The 26,511-nt window shown below is 38.8% G+C and overlaps 1 protein-coding gene across 1 annotated transcript in view; it reads right to left on the bottom strand.

Moving 5' to 3' along the window:
* Positions 1-515: 515 nt before the first annotated feature.
* ROBO1 (roundabout guidance receptor 1) overlaps positions 516-26,511 on the bottom strand; it is a 488,203-nt gene continuing 462,207 nt past the window's right edge. The window contains exons 23-31 of the mRNA XM_062510764.1: positions 23,151-23,486; positions 20,535-20,642; positions 18,017-18,161; positions 17,462-17,713; positions 13,314-13,723; positions 11,423-11,575; positions 2,861-3,169; positions 1,432-1,631; positions 516-662 (exon numbers count right to left, since the gene is read on the bottom strand). Coding sequence (XP_062366748.1) covers positions 516-662; positions 1,432-1,631; positions 2,861-3,169; positions 11,423-11,575; positions 13,314-13,723; positions 17,462-17,713; positions 18,017-18,161; positions 20,535-20,642; positions 23,151-23,486 — 2,060 coding nt within the window. The remainder of the gene's footprint in view (positions 663-1,431; positions 1,632-2,860; positions 3,170-11,422; positions 11,576-13,313; positions 13,724-17,461; positions 17,714-18,016; positions 18,162-20,534; positions 20,643-23,150; positions 23,487-26,511) is intronic.

The following is a 26,511-nucleotide window of genomic DNA, read 5'->3' as shown; positions in this document are numbered from 1 at the left end:
TCTTTTCATAAGCAGTGCTGAAGATGGAAATTAGAAAAAAGTTTCAGATAAACTTGCTCATGCTATGATTAGGCAAATAGCAATCACATCGGCTTACCTCCTGCCTATCCCAAAGGACATTTTTAATAAGAATGTATTTAATGATGAAAATGGAAAGACAAATCAAAGTACCACAGGGGCTTAAAATGAGTACATATTTACAATAAGAGCCATCTTGTCCCAAATTAATTTTACTTTCATTTGTCAAGCTGCATCATCTGCAAAAGGTTAGCAAGAGACTGGCAGAACACAAGACACACAGGCGGTGCTAAAACTGCAAGATGCTGTTTGCACTGACTGCAGACCAGGGTGAGAACCAAAGCACGTTCTGCACCACGTCCACCTGGGAGCTCCGTGACCGCTGCCGCGTCCCTTGCGGTGTTACCCACCGGCTCTCTGGTGGGCTGGCGGAGCCCTGAGCACCGCCACGCTGGGGAGAAACCTCGGAATCCCAGGCCCTGGAATTCCCTCCTGTTCTAATCCTGGAGCAGCAGCTGGCCCAAGCACCTCGAAGAGCAGCCTCCCTCGGGCAGTGAAGGGGACGCGCTCGGCGTTACGGAGTAGGCGAGGGCCGTTCCTAGTGAGGAGGGCTTACAAAGCATGAGTGAAAGAAAACTAGCATTCTGATGGCATGAGGAAAAAGGAAAAATTGTACACTCTGATTGCACTGAACATTATTTCTGGCGTCAAACATCATCAGACTTGAGGCATCTTAAGTGATTTTTTTTTTTTTCTGATTAGATTTTAAAAGCCTGTTACAGTACATGTCGTTGTCTTCAGCTTTCTGTTTCCTGTATTAAAAAAGGGGATAGAAATTACTACACGTTAACCTTTAATATTTAGCATTTGTTTTATATACTTCCTAGACGTTTGCTCCCTTTAAATTATAATTACTATTCTAAATTATGCACAGCAGTGCAACCGTGTGTTGGTCACCCTTTCTACAATAGTATTTAAATTGAATCAATATAATTAGGCAGAAAAAGTAGAGGAAAAAGTTCATATCTTAATATCCGATAAAATCTAGAATAAAACTGTCAAAATATGTAAAAGGCAATGTCATGGTGTTCTTAGATGCTCTAGACCTTAATTTTCAGGTTTGAAAGAATCTGGGTAATGTAAACTGCTCTTCAAAATATTGCATTTCTACAAGCTCTGTTCCATTAGATTTAGTGTGATGACAATTATATTACACTATGTAGGACTTGTTTTTTATGTTTTGACACATTCCTAGTTTGTTTGCTTGGATTGGGCATAACATTAATGAACAGATAAATGCACTAATTTTCCTGAACAGAAATATTTCTGGCTCATAAACATTTTTCCTGGCATCCATCTAAAAACAAAAAATAGCATTACTGTAGTCATCTTCAGTATTACAATTGCAGTTACCTCCATCTCTTCTTCTTCTTCCTCTTCTTGTTCATAGGTTCCCAGTACTTGCATTTCTGCAACATTCCTTCGGGCTAGATTTGCTTGATCTGCCCTCTGTCTGCCTCCTGACCCTCTTGAGGACATGGAGCTGGAGGAGCTGGGATCTCTAGGATTATTTGATGTTGGAAACGTTGGTCTAGAGTATGGCAGGATGTCCTCTGTATAATTAAATGCATACATTGTTATGTTTATAGGCCAGAGATACTGTGAACCTAAAATTTCTGCATGCAGTTGATTTACTTTTTATGATTCTCAGGAGGTTTAAAATGATGCCTGACGAGAACATGAAATATCCTGCTTCCATAGCAGAATTATAGAAGGTTTCTCAAGTAAATTTATAGTCTTTACATGGTAACATTCACTACAGAAAAACTAATTCATTATAAGTGTCCATTCCATTTCAATTTAGGATCCCTGGTTTATGTTCTACAGGAAAATGAGAAAAACACAAGCCACACCCCTTGTAGTATATATTCGATATGACAGAGTAGGAGGAAATGAGAATACACATGGGATACAAGGAACTCATTCCATCTAAATACTGGACCCTGCATTTCTCAGGCTGTATTTGAGACACAGTCAGTGGCCATGCGTTAATATTTCACCACCATCCTCTATGGTAGTATTCTAATAACTTTACAGCAATCCACTGCAATAAAACTTTTATTCATGTATCCACTTAACCAACTAAATATCCAAACACCACTGATGATATCCCTAAATACCTGTAGGTAGCAAGAACAAGGCATTTGTATCTATCTGTGCTCTTGGTGAATTCTTGGCATTTTCCATTAATTAGTAAACTTACCACTTTCCATATATAAGAGATTACTTCGATCAGGTCTGGCTCATATAACGCTATGTGAGTTAGTATTTGTAATTAATCCACAATTATGAGGGTTTTTTTTACTCTTGAAACAGAACCAGGTGTCATTCTGGCCCTTTTGTCCTCTATAAATTGGCAAAATGGGCCAAGTGCTGATGCTTTGGTTGGAAAGTTAAGTCTCTGACTTACAGATCTGCTGTCTGACTTCACTCAGCCTCCTTATTATAATTAGTTACTGTAAATTTAACTAGACTACAAGTGTATGGTGGAAGCAGGAATACTGATCCTTACAACTGTTAAGGAGTATTTCTTCTTGGTTTCCTCAGCATTAGCTTTAATAAACAATGGGACAAATGCCAGCAAAACAGAAAAAAAGAATGTTTTGTAAGCTTGTAATAAGCTTGCTTTACCCTAACGAGATCCTGCAGTGCGACCCACATTAACACTACAGTTACGATAAAAGGTGGCAATTCAGCAGCTCTAATTTCACATCGCCAGCCTGCAACACTCCCAGCGGACCAACACCCAGCACTCCAGCCGACCCCGAGCAGGCAGAATGACCTTGAAGAAGATGACTTTTTGCTGGTGTGCCGTCTCGTTTTGGTGCTTTGCTGGCTCGCGGTTTGCCGTCGCTCGGCGGCTCCTGGGGCTCCCTGCGCTCCCCCGAGCCCGTCCTCACGTCGGGATGCTGCCTGCCCTCCGCCCCCTCCCTGCCCTTGTAGCTCGCTCCCTTCCTGTCCGCAGATCTGTCCGTCCTCGCCTCCATGGAGGCCAGTTTGGGCAGCATCACCGGCCGCACCTCCAGCTGCGACTTGGACTGCGCCGTCGGGGACTTCACGGCCGGAGGGGGCACAGGAGGAGGGGGCAGATCTGTGGGGTTGAAAGAGAAGAGCAATTATGTGCATAATGACATCATGCACTACTGAAATTTAGAAATAATATTTGACTTGAACTGAAGAAACAGACGCTCTTGTTTACTTTCTGCCCTCCTCTCTCCACCCCAAATATATTATGTTACTGTTAAAACTGCTGATGGGTTTTTTCCAAAAAGCTTGAGCTTTAAAAAACACAAAAGATGAGCTTTCCCTGCCTTTTCAAATCACAATATATTCTTAAAAATCATGACAAAAAACTGCAGCAAACTTTAGGCACTTGGATATTAATATATCAGTTATGGATATCAACAAAGAGTTACAGATAGCAAAAAAATAGCAAATGTCAGGAAGGATATGTTAAGTCCATTCACCAACACAGCAGCTTGTCCTGCAGTTGCCCAAGGTCTCCAGTGTAGTGAGCATTAAAGCAAAAAGGCTAGGATGTGAGAAAGTGTATCAGATGCATTGCTGACATATGTAAGGATAAACTGTATCTATTATTGCAATCTTTTAAAACAGTAGGTTAAAATAACGCACATACCCTTGATGTCTGTGAGTATGTCATGACATATTTAAAAAAAAAATCACAGTCAGTCAATGAAGTAATAAACTCTCAGGCAAAAAAAAAGAGACAAGACACAAAGACTTCTGGATTTTTTCTCTTCAGCACAGCTTAAGGGGTTCTAAAATTCTAAATATTTAAAAATATTTATATTTATATTTTAAAAACTATTTATAAGGCACATACATAACTGACTTCATTATATTTTTCTACTCTTGCATTAGGACATGAAACTAGAATAAGTATACTGTTCATCAGGATACAACAGTGCTCTGTGGACTATAAATGTAGAGAAAATATAGGAGTCAAGCAAGGAAGTGGCAATTCAACAGCAGTTCACAATAAAGCTACAGGCACAATTCACAGGGATATAAAAGAACAAGAGGTTAAAAAAAGTGAGATATGGTTAATATTCTCAAGTGAAATTGCTAGAAAAAAACCCTTCACTATTAAAAATTGTAACCAGCATTTTGTAACAGTGTGCATTTCTATTTCCACAAAAATCAGGGAGCAGCTGTGTTTTTCAAACACCATCACTATATATACAGCTAATTATCAGTCTATTCAAGAGAATGTTTCAACTGAAATTTACCTAAACTGGGCCAAAAATAAAGGTAGTACTCCTGAGTAAGAAAAAGTAGGTATCTAATATATACATATAAGTTCAGATACGGCAGATGCCAGACATTTTTGAGAGTTTTTCCAGTGACACAAAACATAAGTGTCTTGATCTAGCCCTGTGGAAAGATGAAGTAATGCAGAATTACTCTGTGTAAGCTTACTGGGAACCACCCGCCACATTCACCTGGTGACATATCTTGGAATTATCCTTGACCTGTCTTAAGACTGGAGATTTTATCAACTGGCTGGACTGGAATGATGAGGAAGAAAGATGTCAAAAAGTATGGTTCCTAAGGTAGGACTTCAGGGAAATTATATCCTGCTGTAATAACTCCACTGTCTTGGTGAAAAAAACCCACACAACAAACAAAAAAAAATCCCATCAGGCTAGTTTGTTTGTTGAATTTTAGCAGTTTTCGAGAGCAGCTAAAGGTAAACAATTGACTATTGAGACTTAATTTTGACTATCTACTTAACACTCACTATTTGCAGGTACCTTTTAAGAAAAAGGACTGTCGTTTTCAAAGCCAAAAAAGGCATAATGTAAGCTTGGATAACTAAGTGGCTGAATCCCAATGAAGGGGAGGTTTAGGTTGGATATCAGGTTCTTCATCCAGAGTGGCTGGGCACTGGAACAGGCTCACAGGGCAGTGGTCACAGCACCAAGCCTTACAACATACTTGGCAAGGAAGCACAGAATCAGTTGTGTTGTGTTCCTTTGTTATCTGCAAGTGTTAAACCTGGTTTACAGAGGTAACCTCTGCTCAGTACACAGCCTCAGCACTGAAAGTCTCTAATTCCAGCCATCAGAATAGCACTCAGACTGCCTCTTCTAAAAATGTCCTGTGAGGTCCTGCCACCAAACAGCAAACCAAAATACCTTTATGGGGCTGCCCAGCCCTGTAGGTGCAAATTTGAATTTCTGGATCACAGAAGATCCGCAGCCATGTGATCTTAAGAGTCAATACCTGCTGCAGAAAGTGTTGTTCTGAAGAAGTATATAGCCTCCTACAATTCAGCAATCATGTGAAAATTCATGTGAAGTCTGCCTAAGACCTCAGAGTTGTGTGTAATACGTTCCTTGAAAGCCCAGTGCATAAAATCATGAGAATCCAGACTAAAGCTTATTGAGCATAAGAACTGTTCTTCCAAAGCAAGGCTGAAGATGGACCTCATCCCTCACAGAACACTGTTAGTAATTACAGAACTTGGACAAGGTTGAAAAAAAAGGAGAAACTCAGAATTAGCCTTTGGAGATTGCAACAATACTTTCCTTCTTTAGGAAAACTTTTTTCTCACAATACGTCTTCCCTCAGATGGGGACAGATTGATTCAGAAGTGGATGAAGATAATCAAACTCAGAAGTGTAGGCCTCTGGAATCACAGATGCTTTTCTTTCAACACACTGTGGTCAGATCTGTCCTCATCTCAACCCTTTGGGGTGTGTGTTGGGCACCAGAAAGGACTGTCATGATTTTAAGACCAACTGGAGGTGAAATTCCTCTCAGCCACTTGCTCAACCTTCCACATCTCTTCTCTCACCCCAGTGGAATGGTGAGAAGAATCAAAGTAAAACTTGTATGTTGAGCTAAGAACAGTTTAATAATTGAAAAATAAAATACTACAGTAATGATAAGCAATAATAATAGTGATAATAACAAGGGTAAAACAAGTGACGCACAATGCAAAGCTCACCACCCACTGACCAATGCCAGATCCCCTTCCTGAACCCAGGTGGGCCCTTCTGGGTAAATCCCCAGTTAATATACTGGACATGACATTCCACAGGGTGAAATATTCCTTGGGTCAGTTCAGGTCACCTGTCTCAGCTATGCTCCCTCCTAGTTTCTTCTGTGCACCTCCTCACTTGGCAGAGCATAAGACAAGGCGGGTGGGGGGGGAAGTATTTGACTTGGGATAAACACGACTTAGTAAAAAAAACATCATCAACACCATTCTCATTCTGATCCAAAACAAAACACTGTACCAGCTGCTGAGAAGAAATTAACTCTACCCCAGCTGAAACCAGGACAATGCAGAGCCTTGTGTCTTACATGCTCTGTAACAAAGCACCGAGCAGCCCTTCTCTTGAACCTGCTGATGAAAAGGGAGTGTAGCTATCCAACATCAGCCTTTTCAGCCACCCGTGGAGCCAGTGTCCAGCAGATGTGGCATGGCAGTGCACTGGCTGAATGAATACTGAAGGGAAGGAACATCCTTGTAGCCTATAAAATACAGCTTAGAACAAACTGCTTTGTTCAAGAATCCTATCCAGCTACGCAGGACAATGAACAAAGTGGTGTTGAATCTCGACTATGGAAAGGGAAGATGCATTGATATAAAAAGTTTCATAAACTGGAAGCAGCTCTATGATACAGTAGTAACTAAAGAAAAGTGATATTCGCTTTCAAGAACGTTTTTGCAACCTGCAGGGAAACTATAAAAATCTTCATTATAACACAGTACTTCTGACTGAGAAGAATCCTTAACAGAGGGAAATAAAAAAAAAAAAATCCCTTTCAGAGGTCGACACTATTACACCCCTGTGGTATTTATTTTAACAGCTCAGATCACAGAGAAAATCCAGATTCAATCTGCCTCCTCGAGTACAAACTGGCACACTTCTTATTAAAAGCAAAATGGAAGCTTCCATTGTAAGGAATAAAAAATAAATCACAAAGCAACATCAAACCAATGGAAAGAACTCAGAAGTATTTGTTAAAGGTCAGCTGTGTTCAAATGTTTTATTCATGTCTATGTATTACTGTTATCCTGCTTCCCCAGTAACTCAAACAATTAATGGATGCCATTTCATAGTTCAGCCTACAGGAGAAACCTTCCATAGGTGTCTTTTGAAAGGAAAGATGATCATTTTCTAAATGAGAACACACACAGGGACCAGAGCACAAGCAAAACAGTATTGGGGAAAAATAATCTGCTAAATTAGTTTAATGCTAAAGTGGAGAAACCACAAATAAGCATAAAATTTAACAGTAAGTAGTGACCAATGAGGGAAATAGACTTCATTAGGCAAATCTCTCTTTTAAACCCTATCAAGCTGCAGATTTTTCAGTCATTCCCTGAAGAAAAAGGCAGAGTTCTAGATTTGATGCAATACTGAAGAAGACCCCTGGAAGTGCTCAAGGCAAGACTGGATGGGCCTCTGAGCAGCCTGGTCTAGTAAGGTGTCCCTGGCCACGGCAGTGGGGTTAGAACCAGATAACCTTTGGGCTTCCTTCCAACCTAGGCCATTATATCATTCTCTAAGACACAAAATGAATTTTTGGTGTATTGCACATTCATGCTGGTACGTAAAAGTCAAGATTGTTTCTGACTTAAAAAACCTTAGACAGCATTTAAGATTTCCAGACACATCATAATCCGAGCTATTATTCATGTAGTGAAGTTGTTTTCATGCTTTTTCTCTCAAGAAACATGGATCGCACTGTACACAATTAATACAGCAATACCCAATGTGATGTACAAAAGCTGTGGCCTGTAGCTTTTTTTTTTTAATGTACATTTGCATAATTATCAAACAATTTTCACTCCACTAAAGGTCCTTCAAGTAAAGAAATTTGGTATTTACAAAATATCTCAAAATGGACTCAAGTAAGGACTGAGAAGAGGGCAAGCATGTCAAAATTATTATAATTGAGTAACAAGCTGATTTTTAGCAGAGTAAGAAATTCATTCCAGCTTATTTTGTACCTTGCTAAAATCTGCTTCACACAAGCAAATTTTTGTACTGCACAGACAGAGGGAGACAAAAGTACAAATGGTGCTGGCATGCATAAAGGGTAAAACATTTCCAAGTGAAAATTCGAGGAATATTTGGCAAATGTTCAACTGCTTTTTGTGAGAAATTCAGTTGCCCTGATGTCACGTCATTGGTAATAACAGCTAAGTAACTCAGTTCAGTCTCAGCCAGTTAACTGCAAAACTATTTAGTATTTTTTTATCACTTATCTTTAAAGAAGAATCAGGATTTTAAAAATCTCATGTGAACTGTGAAATGCATAATTTCTATCGAAAGACCTCTGAATCAGAACAATGGCAAAATAGTTTTATCCTTTTTATCTAAATGCTTACAATTCTAGCGTTTATAACAACTGATAAATCAATTCAAGACCATTCAGAAGAGAGTCTCCCATATATAGTTTTGGAAAAGATAAACATAGTCTTTTAAAGTTTGGTTTTCTAAATTAAAGATGTAAGTAGGTCAGTCAAAGTTGAGAAGGAGGGTGCATCTGCTAGTTGGTTCTTGTAGTGCATTCTTCGTAAACTCCCTTAAAAGGCTAGATGAAGAGCAATTAAAAATTCATACATTTTAATTCTTACCACCTACTGAGCAAGGATTTTTAGCAACAAATAAGAAGAACATTTCACTGCCTGGATGGTTGTGAAGGAACAAAACAAGTGAGCTGAAATCCCATCCCACATGAAGAAGCAACTGACTTGAACGAATGCCCACGGAAAATACAAAAATTTTGCTACTTGGACAATGCAGTGTAGATCAGAGAGCATTCTGTTTTAAAACAGGTAGTAGTAGGCCTTTTATTGCTACATTAGTAACAAACACATCTTCAGAAAGACCAACCTCTTCCACAGATAGTTCTGTATGAAGAAAATAAATTAGAGAATTCTTAAAGAATATTTCACTGTTGATAATACTCCTGGCATATTCAACCATTCATGAAAATCTTTAATTTTTTATATATCTATCCATCCTGTCAACTAATCATTTAAATTCTTCATCACACTTGTATTTCATAGAAGTATTAGCAAGTACTAATTCAGGTAATTTGGGAACAGAAGAAAATTCTTCATATGCAAATCTTTAAAATTCCATTTTAGAGGCTGAGAAAGTAATGAAGGAAGATATTTTTCTCTTTTTAGTATTTATTTCATGTTTCTGCTTTTTATACACCCCACTACTACAAACACATATATGTTCAGTCATTATGAGAAAAAAAAGCAATTCTGTACCAGGCACTCCCTTAAAAAAATGGTAACAGTCATCAAGCCAGTATAAAAACCTAAGACTATCTCAGAAAGGTCAGTTGTGCTTAAATGCTTCATTCATGCATCCATACCACTTTTTTCCACCTAAGGAAAACAAGTACTATATTTTACTTTATAGCTAGGTCTAAAGGGTCAAAATATAGTAGATGTAGCTATTAAAGTGAATACAGTAAGGTTCCAAATATGCTTATGCAAATAGACTGAGGGAAAAAAACAATTATTAAAAAAAATCAAAACCAAACAAGTCCTTCAACCTTTGAACTAGATTTTATTAGATCTGCAGGAGCTAAAGCTGAAATTTGCTATCCCCTGAATGACCACACTGCATTGCACTATAAAGAGGTTAGTGGAAATTCTTACCTAACTAGAAAATATGCTGAAATAAGCAGGTGCTACATAACACAAAACAAATATTGATCACGATTGTCAAATCTATACTGCAATATCTAATGACAGTGGCTTTATGATTTAACTCTGGATAACTACTTTCACAAAAACGTGTCATCAAATACAGGCCCATGTCTTATTTATCCCCATGTTAGAAGCAAATGGCCACATAAAACACCTTTATTTATTTATTTCGAATGTTCTAGCTATTGTGCTTGTATTGGGACTTGATGCTCTGCCAATTACTCAGTTAAGAGCATTCTCTTCAAGAGAATAAAAGCTGATAAAATGTCAATAAAATCCTGTGAAACGCCATTACAAGAGTCTCATAAACATAACATTTCTGGTACAATTTTGGGATCTACACCTTGTGTTGTCCTTTCACAGAAGCAAACATGCACAAAACCACTGTAATAACCTCTTGAAATCAGATAATACTCCGACAGCTCAGTTTTGCTGACAGAAGGAGCCTGGGCACAAGCCAAGAGGTCCAGGTGCACTGTGTCATGCCAGCATTTAATGCAGCCTAATATCAGATAGATGCTACTGAGAGAAAATACTCAGAATAAAGTGCAGATAATAGCACGGACAACCACTCATTGCTAAATTACTTCTGCTCATTCGTGCTTTGAGCTTTGTATTAAATTCTTTCGTCAAGTGGCAGGAATCACAGGGAGAAGTGGTTCAAAACTCCCTTCTTGTAACCCTGGATAAGGATCTATAATATTAGCCTTTCATATGATAATGGCAAATGATGCCCCTCTTTGAAAAATTTCAGGCTGGTAATGAAAGTCCTAATCAGATTGTTGTTGCAGAGAAGCAGGAGGTGGGGAGCTCTGCCTTCTTTCCTTTACCCTTCCCTCCCCTCCCCTCTCCTTCCCCCACATCTCCCTCCTGTTAGCAAATCCAGCAAACTTGACAAGGTGGGTTAAGTCTTGGGGAATTTATCTTACATGAATTTCCAACAAAGCCCACGTATTGTTTTATACAACTCGAAGGCACTGCTTTAATAAAAGCTGCACCACCTGAGGCATTTTCATTAAAGGCTCTCTCTAGACAACATCACAATGTTTGCATTATCATCCTACACCCCCAAGAGAATACAAGCACTACCTTTTCAGCAAGAGCTGATATTGTGTGTGAAGGCACGAGAGAGGATGATTAGATTTTGCTTTCACTCACAAAGTAACCGCTTGCAACAATGCTGCGGTCAGGATTACAATTCACTGATTTGTGCTGTCCACCACTTGAATGGTGAGGTTAGTTTTTTTTTTTTTTTCTTTCTTCAGGAAAAGACACATTCTGAAGGTTTTAATAGTCAGCCACGTGACCGAAGATTTTAATCCTAACCACGCATTATTCTCAATGACTGTACTATTTAAGCTATCTGGGGTCTTAAATAATGATGGTAATTAGCCGATTAGGACACCATAGAAAACAGGTGCAAGGCTCTGGAGTGGAGGCATCAATGTACAGTATTAAGGAACTCTGCCATTTAAAATGATTAAACTGTTCAGCGTGTTTAGCAACAGGAAACACAAATCACTGAATTCTGAAACACAGTGTTATCTCTGTGGAAAAATTTCACGCACACGCACTGAATGCATATTTAGAAAGGTTCACTGAGGCTTTCACCCGTTTCAGTGGACTCACCATCTGTGTAGACTTCTCTGCGCAGATGTCCTGGCTGGTGTTTTTGCTTTTTGGCAGGTCGGACCTTCTGTATTACAACAGCACTCATGTTGCTGTCGGTAGATACAGGGCTGGTGGGTCTGGGACAGTGTGATGTATGAAAATGTCTACGGCCTGCAAATGGTTACAAAACAATAGCAATTATTTTTCTTACCTAAAATAAGACTTCTCATACTTTCTCCTTTCGCATCAGAATTCTCTAGCTGTACAAAACCTAAAAATGCACTGTTGGAACGATAGTAAAACTCATCCAGTTTTAGAATGGGCTGTAGCTAAATCAAAGCATTTGCTATGCTATCATTAGGCAGGCTGGCTTGGTTGCACAGAAATTACCCAGCTGCTTGGTAGCTGGTAGCTCCTGCCCCAGGAGCATAAAGTCCATCAGCAGGCAGGCACAAGCAGGATTCCCACCCAGCCAGTTTCTGGAAAGAAAAAAATATTTCCCCTTCAGGTTTCCCCTCCCGTAGCTTGGGCCACATGAGGTCATCCCTGCCATAAGCAGAGCAAATGACCAGCAGGTCTTGGGTACAAAAGTCCCCTCTGGCACTTTAAGTGAGTTTTCCATCGAGGCTGGATGGCTGGCATTTTATCACAGATTATCTGCAGACAAGAACTGTAACGTTTTAAGGACATGCAGTCAGGCACACGTAATATCAATATATAGAAATTGTTGCATAACATGAACTTAACTGCTGCAAAAATAATAGCAACTGGATGCAAAAAGACTTTTCTAAATATGTAAGTCATGACACATATTTATAGAAATTTATTTGTACAAAATGGATAAAATCCTGGCCCCATGGGTACGAATGGGAGTTTTGCCACATATTTCAATTGGTCAGGATTTCATCCAGATTTACTAAATTACATCCCCTCTCACTCTTCATGATGAACAGCTGTGTTGAAATGAAACAAAGGACTGTTAACTGGGAAAGGATGTCACAAGTGGGAGGAAGGTTGAAAATCTGTGGAGTCAGGGTGGACACAGTTGTGACAGAGTACCGCTTCTCCAGGTCTGGCAGTTTAATAGGATTGATTGTCAAAACATTCATGGAACTGCCTGAAACCCGCATCCAATCTGATGTGCTCTTATTCTTTAGATTAAGTGCAATAATATCCATTTGGCCTACTAAAATTACTGATTACCTATATATATCCAGTGCTACTAGTATCCAGCATGTTGTAAAAAATGAAGTATTTTAAGTATCATGTTTTATATGCTGGATGGTATTTCAGGAGAAAGGAAGAGTGAACACACAAACATATGCATAAGGCTCTGCTGTATATGCTGTATATATATATGTGTGTGTATATATATATATATATAATACATATAATTTAAAATGTAACTCATAACAGCTATCAAAATATGAAGCCAACACAAAGCTAGTTCATCCCAAAAATACAACAGTAAAAGCCTGAACAGAACTCCTCAAAAAAAAAAAAATAATAATCCCAGGAAAATATGACTCTGAAGGTTTGCAATTTATTTGGAGATTTCAGTAGAGAGGAATTAGATCTCGTAGAGTGACTGAAAACACTGGGAGCTTTATACGGGGAAAAGATAGACTTCTATAATCCTTTTCTTTTCCCCCTCTCATTCAGTTCTGAGTATAAATCCTTCAGCAGGGTTGATGTTTGTACATGATCAGTGAGACCAAAGAACTAGGAACTACTTATGAAAAACACTGCAGAGCAACAATTTATTTGAACTGCTTCACCAAAACTCCTTTTCTGCCTCTCCCTGACATCTGAACATGCGAAGAGGAGGAGTTCAGAAAGCACCTGTGCACAGGTTCATTTCACAATGGACACTTTTTTTGGCTCTCCCAAGGAGCAGAGGACAACTCACCTCCTGCTGCCTCGTGCATTTGCCTCCTGGCCACTTTGAGCCCGGCGTACTCGGCGGCTGCCGCCACAGCCTGTGCAAAATCGGCGTCGGTGAAGAAGGATCCGTCGGAGGAGCTCACGCTGGAGCGCCCGCTGGAGATGTTGTCTTCCTCAGAGGCTGAGCCCCAGCCATTGATCATGGACCCTGTGACAGAGCTCTCCAAATCCCCGACGCTGGAAGCGGGGGTTTGCTCCAGGCCACGCAAAAGGAGCCTCCTGTTCTGCATCTTGGCCACTTCTATATCCGCCTCATCCTCCTCCTCTTCTGGGGCGTCAGTATCCATGTCAGACACCAAGGGCCCTGAGATGTATCCATACGTATGTGGTGGGGAGATGGGCCTTGGAGGGGGTGGAGGACTCACAGGCTGACGTCTGCATAAAAACACAAGGGTGAGAAGAACTGAAATGATGTAACAGAGCAGACTGATGAAAACAGGGTTTTTTTATTTCCCAGGAAGCTTGGACTGTCTTTGTAAATCAACCTAATTTATATCTGAAATGCTCAGGTTTGTTTTTTTAGTTTATACTTTTGCTGTAAATCAGAACTGACAGCTTTGTAGCTTGAAATCTATCACAAAGAAATTTGATTTTTTAATGCAGTTCCTTTATCACTGACTTTAATGATAAAGCTGTTCATTTTCCCTAAATAAAAGATGTAGAGCTAAGCGAAGAGTTGGTTACAGATCATGTGGCTATCAAAGAAATTATTTGTGCACCCTTGAGAGTATAAGCAAAAGAAATAACTGTAAACATATAGCTTGAAACTAGTGATGCCAACGGATGCATCTATCCAAATAGATTGCTCCATTAACATTATCTTCCCTCCACCCACCCTGGTGATTCAGAAAGATATGAAAAGAGAGACTGCAATTTCATTAAATTGATCTAGGTGATGAAATAAAGTAATTTTCTACCACAGTGTTAGTTCCAGGCCTTATGGGTACCAACATACATACAGATTTGTAGGTTAACCAATTTACATCATAATTTGTCAGTAATGGTATCTCCAGTTTAAGAAGGCAAAGCATAAGATATCAGATCAATATTCAAGATTAGTTAATACTTCACTCAGAAGTTCCAGGTAGCAACATTGTCAACAGTTCTTCACAGGGCCACGGACACACTCTTTAATTGCCATTTGTCTGGCAGGAAAACACACTTTCTGCAGTAATGGTTCTCCTGTTGGCTATGCTCACCAGGAATTTCTACTACAGTCTGCTTTGAAAAAAATTTCTAAGTAATTTTCCTCTGTCAATTTTGCCCTCTTATTATCTCATTGAGAAATGGCGACTGTCATGGTTATATTGACTCTTTTGTGTGGGTGACACACAATTTTGTTTTTTGTTTTTTAATTTTAATAAATGGGAATATATATTAATTTTCAAAAAGAAATGTTAGCAAGGAAACCTAATACTCTATAACAAGAACAAATAGGATCCTCCCTGGACCACATCATCACTCTTTTTCACTTGCTGCATTAAGTACTGAACAGAATAAAGAATAGTTGGGGATAAATACCCAATAATCATTCAATAAAACCACCCCCAAAATCCCAGAAGCTGTCACTGCCTGGAACCTGTACCTGCTTTGACTAGGGAGCTTGCCCAATAAAGTCTTACTGCCTAAATTTAAGGCTCTTGCGACAAATCTCCTTGTGATGTATTTGTCTCTTCTCTAGGTTTTGGTATTAGAAGACAGGCAACTGTTTGTAAAATATGTTAGGGCTCTTGAAAACGTAGTTTGGCTGCCGACCCTTAGGGATAGGCTAATTGAGAGCAGCTGGTTCATGGGCACACAAAATTAACAATACTTCTTTCCCTTTATCTCATGCAGGTTCTTGCTTTAACAGTGACACTGTCTCATATCTCAGCTCTGGGTTTAACACTGATAACACCTGCTATCCCACTAAAACTTTAGGTTTTTTCTCTCCTTTTTGACTCCTCCAGAGCACGGGTTTTTATTTCAGTTTGTTATATTTACAGCAGGCTCACTAGACAGAGAAATGTTACAGTACACCATTACCACCTATTCTAGATGCCTGGTTCTGACCAGCAAGCAAAATAATATTCAGCGTAACTATGAGTAAAGCTAATAAGTATGACAAACAGCATTTCAGGCATTGTTTTCACTAAAAACCCACCATTCACAAAACACCCCAAATCAATGTGGAAAGGCACCACTTGGAATTATTCTGAGTTTTAAAGTATTGCCCAACCACATTAGAAGCAGGACCCTACCCTTCCAGAATGGGTTAATAGCTGCTGAGCACAGGACACCCAATTCCTCAACAGCAGCCCTGGGTCATATCAACGCCAGCAGATGGAACAGGTAGTCAGCCAAGCCTTACATATCAAATAAATAGAATTATATGACTACTTGTAAAATTATGAGATGGATGCGGCAAAAAGAAAAGAAACAGCATTTGTAAAAGTAAGATGGAAGAGATAAAATTAGTCACTAACAAATTCTAAAACTTTCAGCAAAGCTAGACTTAACCACTGTAGGAGAGACAAAATGAAGATACATTTTTATTTTCAGTCCACAAAAAGAGTAAATTGTATGCCCTAGGAGCTTATATTGGAGCATCCTTCCAGCTCCTCCTGCCACTATTTTGGATGGCATTGATGGTGACCAGCCAGGAGTTTTAGTGTTGAGCAAACTTTTGGCTTTCCAGGTAGTTGCTGACTGGTTATGCAAGTTTGTATACATCTGCTTCTGTGTCTACTCCATTCTGTACGTCAGGACACATGTCCCAATCTCCAGAAAATCACAGATTCTGTAAAGTCACTCATGACTGTTGGTCAATTAGCTTTACCCTTTTTCATTTGTGTCCACCTAGTTTTACCTCTCAAATAACCCCCAAAAATCTTTCTCAGAGATTAAAATGAACACTTCTGTGGACCAGCATACCAGGACCAATGGAAATTACAGGAAATTAGCTGTCCACTAATGAGAAGACTGATTTTAAAGACTCAGGAAGATAAGGAAGAGGAAAGGAAAGAAGAGGAAAGATACACAGTACAAGTGTTACCATAAAGAGTAAAGGAAACAAACCAAGGCAGAGCAAGTTGGGGGGAGCTAAAATAAAAGCAGATATAGGCCCCTTTAAAAAAAAGATGCATAACTACTGCCTACTTAAAAAATGGGAACCATGAAGATAACCTAACTTTTAAAAAAAACATTCTGGGAAGTATACCTATAAATATACAGTAACTTACGTTGAAAAATTCAAGTTCTACAGTCTACTCAGAAAAATCATATAAATTTCATTGTAAGAGGCTTGCATTTTGCTAAAAATAGAAATTCTACATAGAATGCTGCAGGTAAGTTTATATATTTGTGACAATAAACAATATGTTCAAACCACTGGAGGAAAAAGATAATAAAAGTCCATCACTAGGGATGGAAAAGCTATGCCTTCTTAAAAAAAGCCAAGAGATGCAAGCATAATACATAAAAGGGCTCATTCAGAATTCACTGTTTTATGGGAGAGAAGCTGTGAGAGTTTATATGCAAAACCGTTGTAAAAACAACTCACAGAAGAAACAAAATTTCCCTGTAGTAAGTATCTGCCTTTATTAATGTTGGTCATTCCTTTAAATAAGGTTAGATGGAAATGTTAAGAGAATTTTGCAAGCAGTAATTTCCTGTATTAGGATTTATGAGAGGAGGAAAATCTATAGGTTATATAAATTATATATTTATATATATTCATACATATTGGTGACAAGTTAATTGCACAGTTACTGTGAAATAATGCATGCTATTTTATGGTAATAATGCAGTAAATCTATTGGAAACAATGGAACTGTAATTATATGGTAAGCTGTGTTAACGATACCACTTTAATAACCTGATGACTGCGAATTTAACTTATGTCAGCATCGTACGTACCCTAAAGTGATATACTGCACTTCTTCCCATGGTACAACAATAAAGCAACTTAATTACCTCTTTCTTAGGTTAAAATAGTTCTAGCATCCTGGAATAGAAGTTAAATAGCAACAGAACAACGGGGAAATTGCTGGCCTCACTAAATCCAACAGGAATTTTCAGTGGGGCTTGGATGACTCTTGTCACATCTCTCTCGCTACATTTGCATTCACACACCTCCGGTCAGGTTGGTGTTGTGTGTGTCCCAGATCCTCCTGACAGTCCTGTAACATGGGCTGGAGTTCTTCCTGGGGAGAGGGGGTGAGAGTGGCAGTTGACTGATGGCTATAGGAGACAGCGGCTGGAGAGGAAGCTGCTCCTCGGACAGGTGGAGTAGGACCTCGCTCATCTTCTTCCTCTTCCTCTAGCTCATCCTGCTGCAGATACATCCTTGCAGGTGGCACAGGACAAGGAATTTCTTGGTCATAGCTAAAATTAATTTTTTAAGAAAATAAGGACTTAAATTTGCACTGTGTAATTAGCATATCTGACACATGTATTAACAGCCCAGAGACAAACCATAGCTCTCTGTGCTCTTGAGAACAGCTCAGTAAGGATGTGCCGAGTGGATGCACACCACTGTCACCAAGTGCTCTCCAAAACTGCCATGCTACAGCCCAACGAGCAGCACCAGTGCTGGAGGAAGGTCTCACTGCCAGCTTGTAGGCCAAATCACACTTCAATTAACTAGCGATTAAAGTGGGAGGTGGACAATGTCTTCCTCTTTCTTACCTTTCATCCACTGAAATGCTGTAATCCTCGCTGTTGCTGTGGGGAGGTGGATGTGCTGGAGGAGGTGGCAGAAGATCTGTCCAGTTCATGCCAGCTTGCTTGGGAGCCTTTGGGGTCCGAGCACCCTTCTTGTGCCCTTGACTCCCTGGGAATAAAAAGCAGCATATATTTGTAACACTCTGAAATTTCTCCTCAGCACTAGCTGTGAAAACCAAGACAACTGTAGTCCCTTCCCAGATGCTCTTGCATTCTTTAAGAATTTACTCTTTTGCTCCGTTTGGAGCAAATTGGCATTCCTCCTTTTTACACTAGTTTGTGCTTGTAGCTTCTTTGTAGAACTGATCTACATTTTAAGTGGTTGAATTTAACCAGAAACTTTACATAGCATGGTAAAAAACATATGGGATACAAAACTTTACTTTTTTTAATAAACAGTCAAAATGTGATAAAACCATAAATGAATTTTACAAACAATGCCATTGAGAATGAGCTTCCTACTTCTGTTAATTACATTAAAGATTATAATCTAAAACAAATGAGCTGTAGACATATTTTCTGAAGTGCCTTTATCCTATTTAATTGCCAGAACCTAAAATTCAGTATGATACAAATATGATCTATTAAAGTTCTACTGTTGCATTAAGTCACTGAATATAGGTAATTTTTACTTGTCCACTGAAACATTTTAGGTGCAATGAAATTACTACTTTTAGTCTACATGGCAGGTGCAGCTGAAAATAATTGCTGGAAGAAATAAAATAACAGAAAAAAAATAAAGATCGATGAAGTATTTCACAAATGTTTTCAACTACTATTACCGGAAAATTACAGCTCATAATAAAGCAGTGCAGCTTTAACAGTTCAAAAAACTTGGACTCAGACCAATTATTCAGGTGGTCTCTAATTTTAAGTTTGGACATGGCTATGAGGAGAACTAGTTCAACCATTGTTCCTTGGTATATATACATTTTCATCCTTCTTTGCAATTGTTATGCCTTCATTATAGATAAACTCCTTTTATGTAGATAAAGTCACTGTGGTTTTGAGGATGTTTTAGAATCCTTCACATTTCTCTCTTAAACTGAGGCATGATTTTATATTATCACAGTAAAGCGTTATATATATGATTAAATATACTGCAGTGAGATTTAGGAAGGCTGTTTTTCACTTCTGCTGTCTCAGATTTTCCACTGTTACTAACAGTAGTTCTGATTATTATTGTCCCACATTAGCTGCCAGATACACGTTTTAGCTATGTGCAATTGTTTTTGTGATATCTCAGTATGTCAAACAAGACACTAACTATCCCAAGGCGACCTGCATTCTGTATCCTAAGCACCATGATATATACATGGTTCAACACAATTAATTTATTACTTTGGCCACCTTTCTTCATTCCTGCTGGAGTCCTTGGCACATGACTATAAATTGTTAAGAGTTATGAATAACCCTAATAGGTATCAGCATGGAGAACACCACCCTCTCATTGTTAATTTGCATGGTTCATACCCCTGAGATGTTTCATGCTGCATTTCAAGTCTTAACATCATTGAGCACAGGTTTAGCACCACCCACATCCCGATCTTTTAGACCTGGGATAAGGCTAAAGACTGACTCTCAGAACAACACTGCTGAGCAGCTGGGAGAATTGCGAGCTGTGCTTATCTCATCCCAGCCATTGAGAATTCAGATCATCCACAGGCACAGCAGAGCTCATCAACATATTGATGTCTCTGCTGTGCCTCAGTCAGAATTGGTCAGGACAAAGCACAGGTTGGGATTAAGGCAACTGGACTATCAAAGGCAACAGCAGAACAGAATGGGGAAGGTCTGCATCTTCATTAGTAGATGTAAAGTTCAGGGCATTTGTGACTGTGAGCACCCTGGAACTGGTTAGATGTAAATAAACACAGCCTAACTACCACACTTACAGGAAAGCCCCAAACCAAGTGTATGTGTAGTTTCTGGTTTAGCTCATATGTCTCTACCAGAAATCAAACTAAATACATGGGTTTAATTTACAAAATGAAAAACTTCTTAAAGCAGAGTTCTGTTGGGTATCACTCAACTGCTGTGGTATCTTGAGCTGGTTCATGAACTGGGTAAACAGACCCAAGAGATGAGAAAATAAGTCACTAAAGTACCAGGAAGGTTAACACAGAAACTAATTTTTTTTTTTTTTTTTGTGACAGTTGGAAAGAAATTGTAATGACTTAATGACTTGCCTATCTGGACATGGACATTACCCAGTTAGGGTAATCCAACCTCCATTCCAGTTCATGACTTTCACAATTTTGGAAAATCAGTTACTTAACTGACATTTAGATGACACTAAGCAATCATGAGGATGCAAAATAAATACATACACCTATTGGGAGAGTTTTTGTGCCATTCAATATCTACTGTCCATGGATTCCTCCCCATCACTCCTCGTCTATGCCCATAAATATTGCTAACCATGGCTGCAGCACCCAAACACCACAAAGCCTGAGGCTTGGAAAACACTGGAGGTACTCACCAGATGTACTACTGCCTCTGTCTGAGCTGTTGTAGGATCCACCTGTATTCTGGTCATATGACTGGTTGTAGGGAATAGTTGGAGCAATGTTGTCATTTACTCGATAATCTGCAAGTTTAATGGTATGGTTAATGCTGCGCTTCAGGAACACCTCTATACTTTTTTATAACACAAAGTAAGATCTCCTGAAAATGGCAAACTAGAAACAAATTCATTTTGGGAAAAAAAAATCATCCTGCAATTGTGTTTTATTTTTATCTTGCCTCTTATTGTAGGCTATGGAGAAATCGTGGGTACGTAGTAGCTGCACAGCTAAAATGCAGCAAAATGGAATTCTATGCACAGGGTTTTCACAAAGCCTCTGCAATGATCAAGTCCCAATGACTCACTCTATCTATCTATCTATCTATCTATCTATCTATCTATCTATCTATCTATCTATCTATCTCCTGTGTGAGCATTTCACATACAAATACTGTCACCTTGATTGACTGATTTTCCATGGTCTCTGCCTAATTTATGCATGCAGGGCAACCAATGGACTGAGGTTGCTACTTCTGGTATTTCAAAGGTGACACCCCCACACAAGAGTCAGCTCTGTATGAGAAGGGCTGAACAATCTGCTGGAGCAACAATGCAGCTCCAACTGAATTTGGTTTACAACAGGAGAAGTCTTTGTTTCAGGTCTGCTGGCTCCAAGAATGCTTTTATTTACACTGGATTATGCAGGTTCTACAGGAAGGGCCTTTTTTGCTAATAGCTGTTACCACAATTTTGCTCTCCAGTTCCAAAGCACTTGGTATACACTTACTGCTTTTAAATCTAGATCTGGCAACCAGATCTGTAAAACCTAATCAGAAGTAAAATATTCATCTGGCAGAACAATAGTCTTGTGCTAAAAGGCAATTACAATTTTCAGAGAACAGAAAAGAGGTAAGTTACTCTTCATACAACAAATGAAACTGCGTCATAAACAGAACCACCCGACATAAAGTAGTGACAATGAAGCACAGCATGTAACTCATCAAAATGGTTACTTCCCATCACAAAAGCTACAGGTATAATCAGCACCAAGATGGCTTTGACTTAGGAAATGAGAAAACCACGATCAGAATATTGACTCATAAAATAGCAAACCAAAACAAAAAAAAAAACAACCAAAACTAAGAATTCAGTCCCCATCTGCTCAGAAACATTTGTGATAATGTAAGCATGGGAAAAAAGAGCAAGATAAATTCCACACCAGAGTGTATTCTGTAATAGTTTCTCAGCCTAGTTGCATTCCACAGACCACGCTGAAGCCCTATATACCACATATGTTTACACAGAGGATAAACAGTAAATCAGCACTCTGAAATATGTATATATGACTGTCAGCAGACAATGCTTTAAGGGGGCCTTTCCATACTACAATATGCTAGAGAATATGCAGCTGTAATATACACAGTTTGAAAGATGCAGTATCTTCCAGCACATAAAAACCAAACACGTTTTAATTCCCAAAGAGGTACGTAATACACAGTTCATGAAAGGGAACAATTACAAAAAATACAGCTTTCACCCTCTAGTAAGGAGCCAAAATCCTTGAATTTTCTTTTGGCATGTTTATGTCAAGGGAAGGTGTGATATTTTATATTGCCCTTTGAACTCCTCTGTGAGTAGATGGGTCCGGTAGAGAAATCAACATTCCTGTAATGAAATGTTTCTTTTTACTGGATCACTTATCACTATGCGATCACTGGAGTTACAACAATCCATGCAAAAAGTTCCAAGTTAGAATGGGTCCAGCTCCTAGGGATACTGTTTTGCAAATCAGGTTATTAAAAGAGGTTGCATGGTAGCCTGGAGGACTAGAAAGAAGAAATCACGTATCTATTTCTTCCAGCTCCCACACAGTATATTAAAGAAACATGCCTTCAAGGCCTCAAAAGCACATTCTGATGTTTCCCGTTAACACTGAAATCAATTTATTTTTAGCTTCTGGATCCACAGACTTCAGTCAGGGTAAAACAGGAATTTAGTTTCCAAAATTGTGTGCAGTAGCATCGACTCTCAAGATGAGAATTGAAGGCTTGCTAGGAACAAGTCTAAAATGAATTGGATCACTCCATTTGTGTCCCCAGTGTACAACACAATACAATTTTACAGAGTTTGATATGCAAAATTTCATTCGTTTACATGGACATGTAGATTTAATGAGTCTCCATCCACGACTGGGAAGAGTGGGTTGACCTATTTAAAATTTAAGGTAGAGTAAAATGCAACTACCATGCATCTGGCTTATGAATAAAATATCTGGCCTCTGTCCTAACCAATCCCTTAACTACTATTTAATTTAAATTATTTTTATATCCATAGGAAATGTATTTTATTTAACTCTTTTCTAAAGATACAGCTTGTTATTTTTTACAATAAATTCAATATCACAAAGGTTATCGTGGTGCTAATTAACTTTCTGACACTGCTAACAGTGTATTTCTGAATCTGAAGAGGCAGAAGTCTAAAAGCACCACAGAAGCCTGTAACTGCTGAACCTGAAAGCTTTAGACTACCAGAACCAGAAGGTCAAAACTCCTCTGATGCCTAAAGAGGAGAAACAAGCTAAAAGCTCTTCACCTTTGTTTAATTTGTTTTGCTCCATAATGTTGTACTGTATGGGTGGAACCTCTTGCTTTTGCTGAACAGAGGGTTTCCAGTGTTTCTCATTCGTGTCCCCGCTGCCATTGTTAACATTATTGCTGATATTGGACTGGATGAGCTGAGTGGTGGCATACGGAGTGGGCTGCCCAGGCTGGCTGACAAATCTTCCGTCCTTTAGATTTGGACTATTGAAGGTTTTCATCTCATTGATTTTGTTGCTGAGGTCCACGTCCCCATATACCGTTGACTCAGGCAACATCAGGTTTGTCTGCTTGTTGTCCAGCTGATTGTTGTAATTTGCTATACAATCGGCTAACCACAGAGGAGAGAAAAGAGAAAAGGTCATTCTGTTCGCTCACACCAGACTTTCCATGAAACCCCCTCTAACATTTCCTTACTGCACAACTACATGGCTCGAATTCATGGAGCAGACACACTGAGGCAGAGATACTGCCATTAACTATAGACTTTACAGGATATTATTTACCTTACACACTACTGCTCCAAAAGTAGGGTTCACTGTTCTGAGTAACTGTAAATTCAAGTCTGCTGAATTATACCTACAATGACTTACCTTGCTGGGCTTTTCCATATAAACATTCAGGTTTTTCAGACATCAGTCTCATAGCAGTATCTATATTCAATTAGTAATTGTGATTAAAACACTTGCATTGCAAGGAAGATTGAACCAAAACTTAATAGCGGGAGTAACTAAATAAGACTGTCATCTCATGTCACCTCAACAGTACCTAGAAACTCTTGGACTTGTGATAAGAAATAGACATACGACAGGTTTTCATAAAACAGACTTAAAAACTATTACATATAAGAGAATTAAAGAAAAACAGTACAATGTAAAAGGCAACTCAGTACCCAGTAAATAGCAAGTCTTTATTTGATCATTGTTTGCTTGTACAATCTTGTATATTAACTTGAAACAAAAAAGGTAGAAAAGCAATCTAGATTTTTTGCTGATTTTCAGTTGCTTTGGATATTGCAAAATACGAAATAGCACAGTAATACATTATCCTGCATGCTAAAGATATATTGTATAGACAGCATGAATTCATTCTTCTGACATTTACTGCATCCTGAGACCACCATTTATTTCAGACAGTAAAATGACATGTGCTGATACTCTGGCCACTACTGCATGAAACAGTGTCCCTGCCTTGCCATGTTCTTTTGCCACTGTGTGACAAGAAGCCCACATATTTTTTTCCTCTCCACATCCACTCCACTGGGAGAATACTGAATGAAATAGTCTGTGGGCCAGCAGTTAGAAGGCTTAGTGGAACTAGCATTCAATGATCCTTAAGCAAAAATTCTAATTTTCCAGTTGATTAATGCATCAATAATCACATAACTCTCACAAGGAATATAGTTTTCCTCTTTTAAAAGAAGTAGTATTTATGGTAATGAATTTGATTCAAAACCCAGAGTCCATTACCTGTGTCCACAATGAATTTACTGGAGAGGATGCCAAGTCAAACTATATATAGAATTCAGTATTTTACCATTACTCTAAATGAAATAACTAGCAAACATAGAGGATTTTCAATTTCAAAACCACTCCCTAACACATACATATTTTTAGAGATATATTACCCGAGAAGGGGGAATAAAATAACGCTTGTGTAAGAAAACCACCGATCCACATTTTCAGACTAAGGAACAGTATCAGAACATGCCACATAGAACCTATCACTGCACATTTCATGCCACCCAGCCTGTGGGTTTTCTTGAAGGTTTTACTGTTTGATATATTTTTCCTTCTTATGTGAGGTGTTATTTACTGCCTCTGTTATTTATTGCTTCACAATCCTCAACTTCTTGATTTCTAGACTTTAAATGTTTTCATGTCTCTCACCTACTGAAACCATACTAGTCTTTCTTCCTTTCCAAGTCTATTGTATTATACTGGGCAATTATATATACAGTATATTCTTCACTCCTGATACCTCAGGCTTTGCTGCAATATCCTTGCAGAGTCACTTATAATATTTTTACCTCCTTCCATTTTCAGCTACATCTGATTTTTGTGTAAGGCAATATAATCAATACAGTATATGCAATAGGTACATTTTTTACACAGACACATTAGAATTCCTCATAACAAGTACTTAAAACTGGTTTGCCTATATAACAGAATATTTATCTAGTCAGATTTTTTTAATAGCATCTACTTTAGGAACAACTGGTGCCCGTTCCGTAGACTTGGAAGACAGTGTTATACTTAAAAGCAATTAAAAATGCAGCTACTTTGCATATTCACAACTACTGAGGGGATATCCATCACTGCTGCTTCAGAGCATAAACCAGCCCACGATGACTGAATTAAGAATATTTGGAAGAATTTCCAGGAAAGAAGAGACCACTCTGAGCACATTGTCTGACACGCAAGCTCCAAAGTTCTACTTGAAAGGAAGGAAACACTTTGTGACAGAACCAAGCTTAATATGAAAGCTAAAATGAGGAAGAATCCACTGCAGTTCAATACAAGATGCTATAACAGGCTGCAACCATCAAAAATGTGCCTTCTCTTCCTTTTCTGAATTTGTTAATTACCAGAACTTGCTATATCTGTCCTTGCCAAAGTAAAGGATATCCCTGAATCACAAACCTTTTTATAGAGGTACTGGTGGATGTGATCTCCTCAGCCAGAGTGAGAGACAAGTCTCACTGCCAAAATCTCTCACCTTGCTCTGAAGCAGCTGGCACTGGTCACTGTCAGACAGCATTACTGCAGGAGATGAATTGCCATTACCACCACTCATGAATTAGCAGCCATTTGAGCTGGTTTCCCATTCATTACAGGAGGTAATGCTGCTTGGCACTTATGTGACTTCACATATTCCCTCTATGGATTGCTGGGACATGCTACTAGCAAAAACCAGCAAAAAACAGTAGAAATACTTGTAGTGGAAAAGACTTATTTCATTCCTCACCAGTAACACTAGGTTAAACCAAAAGGAACCTAAGGTCTGTTTAAAACAAAATGTACAACTAGCACTCTGAGCTGTATTTCCTGCAATGTGTTCCATAGAACTCGTGAGGTTTTCTTGCAGAGCTCTCCGAGTCCTGCTCAAGCTCCCAGAAAACCACTTAACCCAACATTTTGTAATTGCTTTAAATGTGTGAAGTTAACTTGCTTATCTGCACACCCTAAGCAGAACACCAGTTATCCAATTTTGTGCAAAATGGCACTCAAAGGTCTGAGAGTGTCAAAACAGACTGACTTTATTGCAAGCACTGCAGCAATGTTTTATCTCTTGCTTCCCATCACATCCAAACCAGAAGGAAGACCACACTGGCAACATGTTGGTATCTCTCCTTC

The sequence above is a fragment of the Cinclus cinclus genome, chromosome 2 (assembly GCF_963662255.1).
Source record: "Cinclus cinclus chromosome 2, bCinCin1.1, whole genome shotgun sequence".
NCBI classification, from domain to species: Eukaryota; Metazoa; Chordata; class Aves; order Passeriformes; family Cinclidae; genus Cinclus; species Cinclus cinclus.
This window is presented reverse-complemented; position numbering and strand designations above follow the sequence as displayed.